Source organism: Sphaeramia orbicularis, chromosome 21 (genome assembly GCF_902148855.1).
Source record: "Sphaeramia orbicularis chromosome 21, fSphaOr1.1, whole genome shotgun sequence".
NCBI classification, from domain to species: domain Eukaryota; kingdom Metazoa; phylum Chordata; class Actinopteri; order Kurtiformes; family Apogonidae; genus Sphaeramia; species Sphaeramia orbicularis.
Genome location: NC_043977.1, coordinates 10811591 through 10828748, shown reverse-complemented (window position 1 = coordinate 10828748; position 17158 = coordinate 10811591). Strand labels below are relative to the sequence as shown.

Sequence of the window (17158 nt, the reverse complement as noted above, 5' to 3'; positions counted from 1 at the left end):
ATTCATTTTATTTATTCGTTAACAGTCATTTATTCAACTCCACGGGTTTTACTGGTGAATCAATGTTACAGAAGATGACAGTGTTTCCATGTTCACTACAGAGCCTCTGAACATCCAAATGGGTCATATCTGATGACCACGAAAAGATGACAAAGTGCCTTTTACACCAATTATTTAAATGGATTGATAGGATTAATGGATCAACAGGTATTAAACATTTGTATCAGTAGATGGTTTAGGTCGATGGTGGATATTTGGGTCTGTATGGGTTAAATCATGAGTTACAAACTTCTTCCAAAACAAGAAGACGGCGACCATGTGGAAAAGTCACTACAACATTTGTAAGAACTGGAAGAAAATGTAACTGAATCAGCGTCCATTAGAGCAGATGGATGGAAACATATATCTAACACAGTTTTTCATAAAGTGTTGACCTTTGACAAAGAGCGTCGTCTGACATGAAGCTGAGCCCACATCATTCTGGATTTCACAGACGTATTCTCCAGAATCCGATGTTTTGGCAAAGAAGAGCTCCAGAGAACTGGACGTGTTGTCTTTAATCACAGAGCAGTCGATGCTCGATACGATCTCCTTCTGGTTTTTAAACCATTTGATTTTCAGCGGCGGCGTTCCCGAGACCAGAACATTAAACTGGACCTTTGACCCTGGCAAAACATTCATGGACTCGGGCTTTTCAAGAATACACGGAGGTTCTGGAAAAGAAGAGGTGTGTGTTTGTAAAAGTTTCCTTTTACTCAATAAATACTATAAAGACAAACTGGACTCAAACCTTTGACAAATAAGATTCCAGAGCACTGAACCGTCCCTGCTTTGTTTTTAGCGATGCAGGTGTAGCTGCCACTGTCTTTACTGTCGAGGTTCGAGATTTCCAAGAAGGCAACATTCTCAAAGAAAGTGCATTTGTGTTTTTCATCGGTCTGAACCTCTTTGTCGTCTTTGTACCACTGTATAGTTATGGGCAATGAACCAGACACAAGGCACTCCAGATGAGCAAATGATCCTTTGATACCTTCAGTCTGCTTCAGTTTTCTTGTAAAAGACGGTGGGATAATTTGATCTAATGTAGAAAACATACAGAAGGTCAACACTGTTCAGAGTTCCATGAAGTCAGCAGAAGGTCTATGATGCAGATAATGAACTGACCTAAAATGGTTAAAGTAGCTTCACATGAGCTGTGGCCCACGTCATTGGAAACCTGGAAGGTGTATTCTCCACTGTCACTTTTGTCTGTTTTAATGATCTTAAGAGCAGAGCTGGTGTCTGTACTCTGGACTTTATATCTGGGGCTGGAGCTCAGCTCTTTGCCGGCCTTCAGCCAAACGGCCTTCAGGGGTTTGGTTCCAGAGAACCGAGCCTCGAGTGTAGCTGGATCGCCCTGAGTCACACTGATGGACTTGGCCTCGTCTGTGACCTTCGCAGGTTCTGAGATTAAAACATGACAGTCAATAAACTGTGTAGGTTCTCATTTGCCCAGGTCATCGTTCTTCTTGGTGGTTCTAGGTTCAACTGGACTGGTTTCACTCTTTTGAAAATGTTTTATCTCTCATTCAAGAGATTTCTTCAGTTCTAACTGGTGGGGGGAATTGGATTTATAACCCTGTGGGCGGAGTAAACTGTGTAAATGCTAATCCATATGCTAATGAATTTAAGTGTTTGGGTACCTATTACCCACCAACAACCCTGACCCCCAGGGCCACACCTTCTCTACGACCCTAACACTTAAATTCAGTAGCATATGAATTAACATCTACATAGACCACTCCCCCCACCAGTTATTAGAACTGAATAAGTCTCTTGAAGAGATGAAACGTTTTCAAGAGAGTGAAACCAGTCCAGTTGAACCTAAAAGAACTACCAAGAAGATCAATAAAGAGTGCTGACACCAAGAACCTGAGGTGGAAACAACAAGGACTAGAAAGAATATGTCATTATCCTCTGAGCTGCCGAAGAGTGAAAATCAGAGACGCCAAGCATGACAAATGCTTGGTTGTTTTCAGAACCCTGGACTTTGTTGCACCAGTTCTGCTGAGGTTTATCCTAGTTTGACTTAACTTAAATCTTACACCTTGTTTTAGAAGGTGTAACAGTCCTATGTAAAATATTCATAGGATTGAACAATGTCTTGAAAGGAGAAGAAACTTGGAGAATGAAGTTTTAGACTCTATTGTCAAGTCAGAAAACGTCCTCTATTTCTGGTTAAAGTTTCCTTTGATGTTTGATATAAGATATAAAAGTAAAGTCAGAATATCCTGAGGTTTTAGTATTCAGGGTTTTTCTTCTCAGAGATCTCCATGGTGATCATCTTCATCAGATACTGACAGAAATTAAAGCCTTTACAGGAAAACAGTATTTTCAAACAGGTGTTACAGTCTGTAAATCTGTCATTTTTAAGTACAATTACAACATTATGCCTATGTTTTTGGACTTTATGCAAGTTCTCCAGCAATCTGTCATATATAACCTGACTTAATAAAGTCAGTTTTTCAATCCTAGGTTTCTATCCTTTCAAAACATGTCAAATACATTGCTTGTAATACTTCCTTGCCCTGTTGAGGGCATGATAAACATAGTTAGGGTTTTTATAAAAGTGTCAACATGTAAAAAAACACCGCTCTACATGCCAACAGTCGCTTTTCCATTGGACATATATGCAAAACTTTATCAATATTTACTAAATGTCGAAAAAACAGAAGTGCATTTTTCCATTAAATCACAAATGCAATGATTTGTTTATTTATTATCGCGACATGACATGAGAAGTCATTCCATAAACATGGCAACGAACATAAATATCATGTTGATTTACAGATATATTCACTATTATTATATATTACCCCTCTATCCTGTAATAAATTAAAAAATGGTTAAGTTTCCTGGTGTGTCCACACATACTGCGACATGTTTCTTTTAAAACGCTTCTTCTTCGCATGTTGCAACATCCATCAACATCCTTTTTTTTTTTTATTCACGTGACTCTAGTTGTGGAAAAAGGTCTTTCCATTGCAGTTTTGCGTTATATACCAATTGCGCTACGCCCAAAAAAACACCTCTTGCCAGCGCAAAAACTTTTAATTAAAAAACAAGAGTTTTGGCGAAATTGACGTTTTTCCATTAGGTAAGTTATATTCGCGCAATTTAAGGGTCAATGGAAAAGCGACTAATGATATTATTCTGTACAAGCTAAAGTGATTAAAATGGTTTCTCCTATTTATGTACTTTTTTAAATTGTAATTTGGAGGTTCAAATGACAGTTTTTTAGTCACATGCCTCTTCAGAGACAGCAGACAAAAAGACATATATAAATAAATAAAAACTGACTGGACACAAGAAGTTGTCATCTGTAACTATATTTAGGTTACAATGAACTTTACCTCAGAGTAGTCACAGTGAATTTTATGTGTCTTTGGTGTAACAAAACATCCACTATGTAGAAAGCTAGTTAAGTTTTTATGGTGGGCCTGAACTCATCTTTCTACGATACAATATAAACATCTTATTGATTTATTATTGGTGTGTTTTTAAAGAGCGTTTGAGGAACTTGTTTGGATGAAATATTTGTGTATGAGGCAGTGAGACAAGATATTAAAATGTCTCATGAGAAAGTCAGCAAACCTGTTTCATAGCATGTCCAAATCTTTGTCAAAAATGTTTACTTCTGTATTTTCATTGTGCAGTTGCAGCTCAGAAGTTGTCAGTTCAAGTAGTAGGGAGGAAATGGTAACTGACTGACATGAAGAGGCTGAAATATTTGCCCATTGGTGCGATTATTCCAACAGATGACAGTCTGTGAGCTGGACAAACCCCCGGTAAAAACAGAACTTTCATGTAGAACTGGTGCAACAGAGACTGGTCTGGCAGCTCAAATGGGATTGACTTAAAGACAGATTAAATGACTCCAGAGATAGTTGTGTTGTCCAGTGACTTGTTCAGTATTTAAACGAACCTTTGACCGTCAACACGGCAGAGCAGATCTGGCTTCCAGCCTGGTTCTGAGCCTGACACGAGTATTTGCCTCCATGTTTGCTCTGCAGGTTTGTGATGTATAGCAGAGCCTTTTTGTTCTCATATGTGATCTGAATGTTTTCAGCCTCTTTAAGCTCATGGTTGTCTTTGAGCCAGGTCACAGTGATGGGCTCGGTGCCTTTCAGAATGCACTGCAGAGACACCTCACTGCCCACCAACGAGCTCACGTTCTCCAGTTTGTGCACGAACGACGGCGGCTCTAAAGGGAAACATTATCCTGATGTTAGCGACTCGAATAAACATTAACATCACAAAGTCAGACTTCATTCCACAAACTCAGTCACTGAGTAGAGACTAAAAACTAGAAATAATCAGAGATGTGAGTGGTGTCAGATCAGAACACAGAATAGAACCAGACATTATTAGATTCAGTGTCATATTATGTTGTGTATATTTGTTAAGTTGCTATGAAAGAAAAAACCTGCTGAATTTCATGTCGATGGAATGAAATCTTAAATGCTTTACAGGGTGCTTGCTCTTTATCCAAATAAAAATTCCACACTTTTTCAAGACCTTTTTTAATACTGCTATTTTTTCCCCCAAGACCTTGACTTTATGTACTTTTATACTTGTCTACTTTTTTGGATGAGATTGCACCTCTTATGTGTAGTAGAAAAGTTCATTTTAATAAATGTATGAATGAATGAATGCATAATTTGCAGTAAATTATGTTTTACTGACAGAAACATTTTCAAAACATATGAAAATCACAAAAGTGCATGGATTTCGCACTAACAAGTTTCACTAGAATCATTCCAGTACCAACTGGTTAGTGAAATTATATCTAGTTTTTTCTGTGCTTTCTTCATGTATTTCTTATCTTACAAGATTATGTGCCTTTGAGCATACACTAAAATTCAACTATGAGAGAAAGTTTTTTCTATACTTTATTAAGACTTTAACACAAAATTCCAGACTTTTCAAGGTCTGGAAAACAGCATTTCAGAATTCCATACTTTTTAAGACTTTCAAGACCTGTGCAAGCACCCTGGTTTTAGACAAACAGTAACTGAGCATAGGGAAGATGATGCTGCCTTTGAATAATTACAGATCTTGTATTCAGAGATGGGTCGACAGTTTCTGGACGAACCTTTCAGCGTTATTTGACAGTCGCAGGAGTCTCTGCCCACCTCGTTCTCGACTGTACACTGGTACGAGCCCACATCTCCCGCCTCCACAGCCAGAATCTGAAGAGCTACCAGGTCATCTTTAACAGTGATCCTGTGTCTCTTATCGTTTCTAATGAGCTTTGTGTTTTTATAGAACGACACCGTGAATGGCTCCGAACCACAAACCTGACCCTCCAGCATCACCTCAGAACCTTTCACCACATCTTTGGGCTCCAAGCTACGAACAAACGCTGGAGGCTCTACAGGAAGGACATTAAAGAGTTAACAAGGTCAAAACACAAAAACAAGCTTCAACTGGAATAAATATGAAAGAGTCCAAGCACCAACACACAATCAGACCCAAAGTCACAACGGCAACAAGATCAACATTCAAGGATGAAGACATTTTTAACAATTTCTTAAAGAATATAACTGCAAAAATCCATCACAGAACCAATACTTTTACCCAATCAGAGACAGCAGTGGGTGTGGCCTGTATGAGCAGATGCAGATATGAGGTGGATATAAAGTATGAGAATGTGAGGTTTGGTTTAATAAAATATTTTATATTTATAATACCAACTTTATCCATAAATGACACCAAAAACTATACAATGGGCCCCCAAACAAAAGACTGAGCACAAAGTCCAACAAGTAAAAGAACAATATTCACTCTGAGCTTCCACTGAATGAATGACCACATGTTTGTCACTATGAGTTCTACCACAAAACACTTTCCAGTTCATTCTAGCGCCAACATTTTGTAGTGAATAATACACCTCTGTTGGTGCTTGGACTCCAGTAGAAGGTCCACGACCGTGACCAAACCAACCTTTAACTGTGACTGTGCTGCTGCATCGGTCACTACCGGCCTCACTTGAAGCCACACACACATAATCTCCACTATCCTCAACTTTACAGTTCATGACCTCCAAAGACGCCACTAAGTCAGACTCTCTCATGGTGTATTTGGAGCTGGAGCTGATCTCCATCATGTCTTTGAACCATTTAAAACTGATGATGGGGCTGCCTGCCACTTTGCATTCCAGTCGGGCCGAGTCACTGCTGGTCACGAGTTTGGTTGCCTCCAGTTTCCGAACAAACATCGGAGGCTCTGAGAGAAGAGGTTATTAAGACAGAAGACATGGAGTTAGTATCAAAGGACAAACTGATACTGAAGGACAATACGAGTTCATGCAGAAACAGACGACGGCACCTTTGACAAAGAGGACTGTGGTGCAATCCACCTTCCCAGCATCGTTGGAAACTTGGCATGTGTATTTAGCGGAATCGCTGGGTTTGACAGAGTGAAGCTCCAAAGAGCTAGAAGAGGCATCTTTCTTAATGAAACATGTGCCTCCAGTTACAATCTCTTTTTCCTCTCTGAACCATTTAACAGCCAGAGGAGCAGTCCCAGTGAAGGCTGCTCTGAAGGACACTGTAGTTCCTGGAATAACATCCTGGTTTTGTGGTTTCACTGTGAACACTGGGGGCTCTGGAGGCCATCAACAAGACAACATTTCAATTAGCATAAAAGAAAAAGTAAAGGATTGGAGATAAACAGAAGCACAACATGAGCCAAGCATTCACAACCTTTGACATAAAGTGTGCCACTGGTGTCTTTGAATCCAGCTGAATTGGTGGCTCTGCATTTGTAAACTCCAGAGTCCGCCTTCTCCAGGCCAACAATTCTCAGCGTGGCAGAGCTTTCCATGAATTCAGGCTGGAATTTGGCTCCAGGTACAATTTCCTTGTCATCTTTGAACCAAATTATGGTCATGGGCTGAGAACCAGAAACTTTACAATCCATGGAGACGTCACTACCAACATTTCCATCAACTCTTTTCAGAGACTTAGTGAAAGTTGGAGGCATTATCCGATCTGGTTGTTGAAAAGAAAACATCTCATGCATTATCACAGTCTGACACGAAGATGAATCAAAACCAAATCACATTAAGTCTGCTTTAAAACTTATATTTGATGTATGTCCCAAATGGTAAAAGACAGTGTTTGTTTTATTGTGGAAGTTTTCACCCCTCAATGCTCTGCTCGACGGTTTAATGGAGTCTCTATCCTGGACAACAAAAGAGCCACCTCTACCACTTAGTTTAAGTATGTTGTATTACAGAAATCCACTAGGTGTCACTGTGTCAGTTTGTGTTGTCAGCTCAGCTTGAACCAGACTCCTGATACAAGAAACATCCATCCGTTTCTTTGAGGTTTTAAAGAACAGAATCTAGAAACTGTCTAAAATCATGCTCTACTTAACAGCTGAATTGTCTTCCTCATGGTTTATTTATTTATGGTCTGGTATATCTTCATAAGTTAGAGAAGCTCATATAATGTAGTTAAAACTGATGAAAACGGATTTTTTTTTTGTTTGTTTTTTACTTAAAACTCCCCTTCATGGAGTAGTGTTGAACACTATTATAGTATTTCACTGATCAGTCACTTAAAGTACATAAAACCTGATCTCATTGGTCTGAAAGGTGTTTGTGCTTGATGGTATTTTTACTGAATAAAAGTAAAATAAAAGAAATTGTGATCTTTCATTGTTAATGATAGAATTATATATCAAGTACTTTAAATACTGTAATAATACTAGTAATATTACTAAGTTTATGGCCACAAAATGATGAGGTCCTGTTAAGAAAAAAAAAAACAAAAACCATACAAAAAAGAAAAGAAGATAATTCAAATAAATATTTTTCTACTGTTTGATATTAAATGGTTAACAGACATGGGTTTTTAATGTGTAGGTTAGTTTTCAGTGTATTCATCATTTATTCATCAGTATTTTCAGATGTTATGAAGCAGAAGATGCAGTGCTGACCTAAGACTGTAACTGAGCATGTGCACTGGTCTTTGCCGACTTTATTGGACACCTCCATCTTGTACTCGGACGTATCTGCTCGTTCTGCCGTGAGGATCTTCAAGGTGGCCACATTGTCCTTCAGACTCATCTTATATTTACGGCCACTGATCATCTCCTTCCCGTCTTTAAACCATTTCACTTTAAGCTCCGGGCTTCCAGAGATTGTACATTCCAATGTGGCTGAATCCCCTGCTGTCACACTGATGGACTCAGCAGGTTCTAGGACTCGGGCCGGTTCTGGGATAAAATAGACCCGTTAGATTTAAAGACAAGAACCTGGAGCTAAAATGAACACAAGACACAATGGGTTCTGACCTTGTACAGTCAAAGTAGCTTCACATTTCTGGTGCCCGGCCTCGTTTTCAGCTTGGCAAAGATACTTGCCGCCATGGCTGATGGCCACGGTTGTTATCGACAAACTAGCTACGTTGTTCTCAAACACCATCTTGATGTTTGGGTCGTCATCTCTCAGGATTTCTGAGTCTTTCATCCATTTAATGCTAATGGGAGCAGAGCCTTTTACAGTTCCCTGAAGTTTAACTGTATTTCCCAACACTGCTGTCATGCTCTCGACTCTCTTCGTGAAAGTCGGGGGTTCTATGAAAAACATGATGAGTTAAAATTGATTTAAGAATAAAGTTAAATCTACAAATACACAGCTCAGGAAAAAATGAAGAGACCAGAAGACTCAGCCCTGAACTCAGTGAAAACATCTAGAGGTAAATGGATGATCACAGTCCATCAAACAAAGCCCACATCCTTCCAGATTTACATTTTAAAGACAAAAAACAGAATTGAAATGTACTTTTTTTTCACAGTTGAAAAGGAATGAATGAGAGAATTGTAATTGGTTTGAATTCCACCATTCACTAGGTTAAACAATTCTGTAAATATTCAACTATATTCAACTTGACCTGATACCAAAAAAACTTCATTTGATTGTTTATTATTATGCTTTATACTAAATAAAAACAGGTTTTCATTGGGGAATCAAGGCTCTTAATTTTAATTTGGAATCTAGAAGAAATTTTCCATCTCACTCAAATATGAAGCTATAAATACTAAAACCACTGGTCCTTCATTTTTCTTTATTTTTTGCAGCTGTATAGTATTGCAGTTTTGTTGTCACTAACCTTTAAGTTTGGCTAACGCCTTAGTCACGACCTTCCCCACATCATTAGATACTACACACTGATAATCTCCCACATCTGCACTGTCAAAGGTCCGGATCTCCAGCCTGGACAAGGATTCTTGGGAGATGATTGTGTATTTCTGATCACTGCTAATGGGTTTCTTATTTTTTAGCCAGCTGATTTCAAAAGGAACAGTTCCTGCGATTTCACATTCCATCTGAGCCGCCGCTCCCTTCACTGCCTCTATTGTCTGCAGCTCTTTTCTAATGGACGGTGGCTCTGGGTAATGACAATGTAAATGAAATTAATATCACAGTTTTATCAGTTAAACAGTGTGAACAGTTAAAGCAAGATCCGACAAACCTTTAACAGATATAAGGGTGTTGCAGCTCTCACTGCCAGCATTATTTGACACCTCGCAGGTGTAGCTTCCACTGTCTATTACCACAAGGTTCATGATCTCTAAAGCAGCAACTCCAGCCTTGAAAGATATTTTATATTTGTCTCCATCGCTAAGTTCTCTCTCATTCCAGAACCACTGGATGCGAAGTTCAGGCGATCCCTTTACAGAGCACTGTAAGCGTGCCGCTATGCCTTGTTTCCACGTAATCTTTGGTTCCATTTTTTTGGTGAAAGTAGGAGGCTCTGAAAGATGTGTTAGGTCAAAAAGATATTGAAACAGGACTAAAAACCATGACAAAGAGCATCAATAAAAGGCACAACAAAAAGCAAGAAAGTAGCAGTGCATAGGTGCAGAGGGTTAGCGTCAGCCTGCATTGTCTGAAAACAGTAAGTAGTCTACCATCCTATCTCAAGAGATTTGATCAAACCTACTGGAAAGATCACCTTTAAGATCTTACCTTGAACTGTTACCACAGCCTCACACGTTGAGCTCCCAGCCTCATTTGTGGCTGTGCACACATATTTCCCAGAGTCCTTCAGTTTAGACTTGGGTATCTCAAGAACAGCCACCTTGTCCTCAAAGGACAGCTTACAATCCATGCTCTGGTGGACTTTTTTGCCATCCCTGGTCCAGGTGACAGTCACACCAGTGTCCTCATCCACCTGGCACTCCAGCCTCAGAGGGTCATTGACAGCGACCGACGCTGCCTCAAAACTCTTAATGAAGCTGGGCTTGTTGATAACTTTGAGCTCTGTGGTAAAAGTAGCCGTGCCGACATTGTTGGAGGCCTTGCACAGGTACACCCCCTGGTCAGTCAGCTCAAGACTTTTAATAAGAAGGGAATACTTGTTCTTTTCATATTTCATGACATAATTCCCCTCAGAAGAGATGGCTATGTTGTCCTTGTGCCAGACAACCTCCATGGGTACAGTCCCAGTAAGTGAGCACTGGAAGGTCGCTTGTTTGCCCACGTATAAAGTCATTGGGTCTGGTTTTGATACAAATACCGGCGGGTACATCTCTATGGAGAGCAGGTAAAACAAAAAAGTTCAATGAATTTTGAACAAAAAAAGTAGAAAAATAGCACATCAAAAATTAACTTGATGTCATCTTACACATTTAATCGACATTATATTTGCCAATGGTGACACCAGATCCAGCTCATGAACAAATTACTTCCACAATGCATTATAGTGAATCTTGGTGAAACAGTGCAAATATGTATATAATTCTCTCTCTCTCACAGACACACACACATGAAGATGATGATGAATGTTCCCACTGGGATCTTACCGGTGACCACGAGTTTGGCGGCGCAGCTGTCAGAGCCATGCTGGTTGGACACCTTGCAGCTGTATTCACCACTGTCGGCCTTCACCGGGTTCAGAAGCTCCAGGGATGAGCTGGTGTGGCGGCTCAGGATGCGGTACTTCTCGCTCTGTCGGATTTCAACTCCAGACTTGTACCATTTGAAGGTCACGCTCGGAGCATCCTCAATCTCGCATTCAAACTTGGCGTGGCCTCCGACGTTTATCTCCAGAGATGAGATTTTCTGCCTAAACACTGGTGGCACTGAGGCACAGACATCAAAATAGGAAAAGTCAGTAGGAGACCACGAAGAACTTGTAAAAGAAACTAACAGATCAGGAACAGGAATGGAGGAATGAACAATGGGAGGCAAAGCAGGAGTGACTGTGGAGGAGAAAAGTAGGAACACAAGCCCCATATGTTGAGAGAGATGATAATGAACATGAGTTTCATGAGGCACGAGTTCAGGCTGAAAGGAGGAGAAAAGGTTTATGTCAAGTTGAGGACTGAAAGCATGCAGACATGACAAAAAATGGGTTTGCAGGAGAAGGAAAATGATGTCACTAGCTATGTTTCCGTTATGGATGTTTATCAGTATTTTTAAGTGTCACATTAGAAAAGGTTGATGTTTGACCTTGACAAACATCACAACAATTTTAACAGGAAATAATAATGACTGCCTGCAAGTAAAATGCTAGGTTGTGGTGATAATTCCACAAAACCAATTACCAAATGCAATTGAACTAACTGGTTCAAAAGAGAAGAAAAAGTTGTACATGTGTAGTATTGCTTTGGCAGTGAAATGAGTTTAGTTGGGTGGCATTAGGGACTGTAGGCAAAAATCCAATTATGTATAAAATGAAAATAGATCAGGTTAGATTAATAAATGAAAGCACTGTACAGTAAATGACTTTGTGTGAGCAGATTTCTCCCCCACTTTCCAGACCAGTTAAGTGAAATCCTCACCCATGGTCTGCCATGTTTAATGAACCTCATCCTCTACTTTCTGATGATGCTAAGCTTTATGTCTTTTTCTTTTGGTGACATTTCAAATGTTTCTCGAACATCCACCTGACAGCTACTTGGAAACACAGCTGACGACATGACAAAAAGAAAGACTGTGAAAGCTGTCTGAAGACCAGGATCATCACAACTATTGTCATACGATGCTTAATGTTGAGAAACATTAAGAAGACGTGCATCGCTGTGACAGTTCTGGTCTTTAGGCAGGTGTTGACCATACAATGATGTGGAAAAGATGATGAGTTAGTACCACCACCCAGTGCCCATTTAATGGTGCTCATGAGACCAAAGTGTGAAGAATGTGAACAAGTCTCTGTGGATCATTAGTTCTTCTTTGTGAAAATGGATGAATGAATGATGTGATACATTGAATTTTCCTAGTATCAAACCTCTGGAGACCACAGTGAGCGTTGAGGATGTTGTGATCTTGCCGACTTCATTCTCAGCCTCACAGACATACTCTCCTTGATGCTTCTCCTTGACAACTTTGTTGATAACCAATGTGTATGTGTCTTGGTCTTTGGAACACTTGAACTCTTTGCCAGATTTCACCAACTGCCCATTGAAAAACCAGTTTACCTTTGAGACATATTTAAAAGTGGTGCTAAAGGTCACTTTACTGTCCTCTTCGATAGATAAGTCTTCAAGGGAAGTGACTAATACAGGGTGTTCTCTCTGTTCTGGCCTTGAAACTGTGATCTCTTCTTTGAAAACCTCCTTCTGGATGCTGACATCCACCACCTCTTCAATGGCAGCAGGTGTAGGAGGCAAACCAGTGGTCATAATAGCTGCCCCTACATCTTTCTCTTTGCTTTTCACTTTTACAGATCTGACCTCTTGTTTTGACACTTGAACTGACTGTTCAAAAGACATGTGAGCCTCAGCAGAAATTTTAACCTGTGAGGAGATGGTTTGCTCCATCATTGCCATCTTAGATTCTTGCACCACAGCCTGTTGCGCAGTTGCAACACATTCAACTGCCATTTTAGACTCAGTTTTGAGTGCAGCAGCTTGAGATTTAACACCAGTAAAGTCTGCTGCACTCTCAGCCACTCTCACTGTCTCTACCATAGTTGATAACATTTCTTTGGAGCGGGCCGAAGTTACCTGTGCCCTTTGAGGTTTGTCCAACTGCATCGTACCAGGCTGGGCAGATGTAAGAACATGGGATTCTTGGTACACGATGGAGTGGAAAGCTGCCTGGAGTTCAGTCCTAAGATCAGCTGTTTGAGGGTATTGCCCTTCAAAAGCAAGAGTGATCTCCATCGGGGAGCCGGTAGTTGTGATTAGGTATGTAAACAGAGATCGTCTTGGCTCTCTTTGAACCTTGACCTCTTGAACTTCAACAGCTTGCAACTTTCCAACAACATCAGCCAGTAAAACAGGCTGGTCACTGGCAACAGCCGACTGAAGCGCATCTCTGAGCTGATGTCTGACATTCAGACTGGATGGTTTAGAAACCTGAACCACAAATGTCATCTCTTTAGGAAGAGCAGCACTGTCTTTTGATTCCGATGCCATAAATGAGAGTTTTGGCTGAGTGGTGACAGAGACGTTAGTCGACTCAGACTTGGTGACCTCCTGAGAGAGCTCACCGGTCAGCACTCGCTTCTCATCCATGACTATTGATTGCCTAACTGACTGGCCCTCCTGGATCTGAACAGCAAAGTCCTGCTCGGCTGCCTCCAGAAGGACACTACTCTCAGTGGAGATCTCCTTCTCCTCAACCTGGATTGGTTCGGTGGGGATTTTGGGCTCTAAAGCTGCCTGACAGATGAATTTATCCACAGCGGTCAGACTCTCGGTGTGACCCTCCTCTAAAGCGTGACTATCTGCTACACTGGTAACATGCATCACATTCCAGCGATCCTCCTTCTGCACCAAAGCTCGCTGCTGTTTGACGTCAGTAGTAACCGGCATCTCCTTTGGCAGCTGCATGGGCTGGAAGGCGAGCTGGAGAATGTTCTGAGGCCGAGGTTCAGTTCGAAGTTGAGACTGAATTCCAGTCACAGAAACATCTAACTCAGTGTGATAATCTGCAGTGAGCTCCCTTTTTTCCTCAGAAATAGCTGCATGACTCCTAGCCCTCTCCTGTTTTTGGGCTGCTACCTGCTGGTCAGGCTTCTCAATTACGAGAAAACCTTCTTTTTGTAGTGCCTCCACAGGTTGTGTAGACTGGAGATGCAGCGGTGTAGGAGCCTCTTTCTGAGGTTCTACGGACATGGTGCTGGCTTTAGCCTCAAACTCTACTGTGTCCTCACAAACTACTGTCCTCTGCTCATCCTGACTAACAGTGTGAAGCAGAGTTGGACTCTTTTTGGTGCTTGCCTGCTGTGCTGGTGGTTTCTCACTGGTAAATGTCTTCTCAGATGGAAGGAGGTCCTGATCTGTTATAACTTGCAGGTGCAACAGTTGCTCTCCTTCCACCTGTGACTGAATTGACATGGCACTGTCCAGACTCGGCAGCTGCTGTGTCGGCTCAGCCTGCATTATTTGCTTTTCTTCAGCAGATGTAGCTACTTTTAACACTTTATCCTTGCAGAGATGGGCAGTCTCCTCTGGAGACCTCTCAATGGAGAACTTAGACTCCTTTAACAAAGTTTGTTTGGACTCGCTGATCGAGGCAAGTACTGGTCGGTGCTGTTCTTTACTAGCAGAAGACTTAAGAGCAGACTCTGCTGATAGCACCTCAGTAGTGTGGCCTTCTTCAAGCACTCGTTTCTCAGCAGACTGGGCTGAGTACAGGATCTTTACACCTTCCTTAACTTTGTAACCTTTCTCCTCCTGTGCTTTGGAGATTTCGTGAGACTGCTCTTTAAGTATTGACAGTTGTGACTCAACCTGATGCCCACTGACTAGAAGTTTTGGTTCAGATTTGGGCTTAAGAGACGCAGCTCCTCTGTCAGCTAAGGGTTCTGTGCTAACAGTAGACAGAGGGGTAAGCTCCTCTGCTACAGCTGACATCACCTTTGACTTCTTTTCTCGTGCTGCACGGAGCTCAATAACCTCTGGGCTCTGAATGCGATCACAGTGTTGCTCTGTAAAGTCCTGACTCTCCTCAATCGACGACGTAAAAGCTGCCATGTGGAGCTGTTTTGCAGGAACAGCGGAGACCTGGGGTGGGTGGGTTGGAACCACAGAAACCCTCTCCTCTATCTCATGAGCCTGAAGAACTGCTGCCTGGTGGGTCAGCTGCTCACGATGGATGGTGGCAGCAGAGATGTCAAGTTCTCTTAGGGAACTGACCTGTTCACTGGGAATTATCTGCCGGTCCTCTGTGCCAATAGTATAAACCATCTGGTCGGACCGGTCCTGACCCGGCAAACTGACCTGGTATAAACGTGACTCTGTTGCCTGCTCTGTCATGGCCACCTTATAGCCCTTCTTCTGAACCACTGTGACCTGTTCTCTGGAAACAGTAACTGATTCCTTGAACACGACAAGTTCAGCACTACAAGACGCCTCTCCAAACTGATTAGAGGCTTTACATGTGTACAAACCACTGTCTTCCTGCTTGATGTTCTTAATGCTGATGGATCCAGATCCATCTGGATTGGTTATAATGATACAGTTCCTACTGGGCTGGATCTGAAACGCTCCCTTGAACCATTTTACATCTGGCGTGGGATCACCGCTGGCTTTGTAGTTAAATGACACTTCCCCTCCTTCTGAGCACCTGACTGGTTGGATCTGAACTCTGAATGTTGGAGGTTGACCTGTGATCTTAAACATCTTTTCCACCCATTTCTCTGCTTGACTAACATCTGGCTTTTTCACCTCAAGGTAGGTGGTGCATGTGGTCTGTCCTAACCTGTTGGTGGCAGTACAAGAGTACTCGCCCTCGTACTCTGTTGTCACTTTGGTGATTACTAAAGTGTACTCTTCCTTTTCCTCGATCAGCTTATAAACTGAGGAGCTCTTAATCACTTTTCCATTATGCGACCACTGAACGGTGGGTTTTGGGAATCCAGACACTTTAACAGTAAACCTGGCGGTTTCCCCAGACGTAACAGCAGCTGGTGAAAGCTGAGTGAGGAAAACTGGCTTTTCTTTTTTCTTCTCTAATGTGGAAGAGTACCGTTTGGACTCTGGCTTGAGTTCAAGTGTTTTTGTTTTCTGAGGTAACTGGACACCAGTGTAGTAGGTTTCCTCTTCCACAGTGGTGATGGTGGTGCTACGCTCTGTGAGGAAACATTGAGCAACACTAGTAACAATGTCCGTGACACAAAATCAGAGAACAATCAATCTATTGGTAATAAGAAAAATCCATTTATACTGACAGGATGCTTTCAAACTTATTTTTGTTATTGAAAATGGTTCCTGAGTTGAGTTTTGTTTTTAATGCTTATAATGCATTGGCTTTGAACCTGTTCTTCACCACAGATAAATAGAGGTTGACTGATATGGGTTTTTCTGAGGCCGATGCTGATTTTTAAAAATTTGGGCAGCCGATGGCTGATATCTACAGCCAATTTTTGAGGCTGATATTTAAGGCCAATTTTTTTTTTTTTTTTTTTTTTTTAAAGCACATTGACTGTAAAATACAATTGAAACTCTCAGAAAATAATAAAAAAAAAAATTCTGCAGCAATATAAATGAAATTATTAATAAACGTACACATAGTACTCTTTTAACATTTCTTGAACTTCAAGTGCTGCCCACACAGGTGTCTGGTCAAATATCTTATAACATTTTTACTACTGATCAATTTACTACCTTCAAAAAAAATAAAAAATAAAAAATAAGGCCAATGGCCGATATTGAAAAAAAAAAACGTCTCAATATATCTGTCTACCTCTACAGATAAATGATTTTCTTACAAACAAACATTTGTGGTTAAAGGAGCAGTCAGAGCAAAAACAACTTCATGACCTATTGTATGATTGCAGTGAACTGTTTTCACAAATGCCATCCAGAATTATTAACTCTTTCGATGCACAAGTTCTAAAATTCACAAAGAAATTTGAGGATTAACATTTCTTCTCACACCACAACTGTTCATCAGTGATTGTTTCCATTTTACTTTGGTTTGTGTTTTTGTTTTAACTGTGTGTATTCTACCATCTTTTGCTTGGCGCTTTTAAGCTTTTGACTAATGAGGTCGTAGGCTTCACTAAAACCTAATGTTGAATAATAATTAAGTTATAATAATACTGTATTATTAAAAGATACAACCAGAATCTGCCTTTCTAATGATGTAGAGGCATTACAGTAGTCACCATTCCATTTTTAGTCAAAAAAAGAAGGAATATTAATCATATTT

At 40.9% G+C, this 17158-nt stretch overlaps 1 protein-coding gene across 1 annotated transcript in view; it reads right to left on the bottom strand.

The window, feature by feature from the left end:
• Window positions 1-17158, bottom strand: part of LOC115412831 (titin-like) — a 237885-nt gene that overhangs the window by 167655 nt on the left and 53072 nt on the right. The window contains 15 exon segments of the mRNA XM_030125488.1: window positions 435-713; window positions 791-1078; window positions 1165-1443; window positions 3965-4243; window positions 5135-5413; window positions 5986-6267; window positions 6370-6648; window positions 6747-7034; window positions 7987-8265; window positions 8344-8625; window positions 9162-9440; window positions 9525-9806; window positions 10022-10585; window positions 10858-11136; window positions 12285-16099. Of these exon segments, the coding sequence (XP_029981348.1) occupies window positions 435-713; window positions 791-1078; window positions 1165-1443; window positions 3965-4243; window positions 5135-5413; window positions 5986-6267; window positions 6370-6648; window positions 6747-7034; window positions 7987-8265; window positions 8344-8625; window positions 9162-9440; window positions 9525-9806; window positions 10022-10585; window positions 10858-11136; window positions 12285-16099 (8033 nt within the window).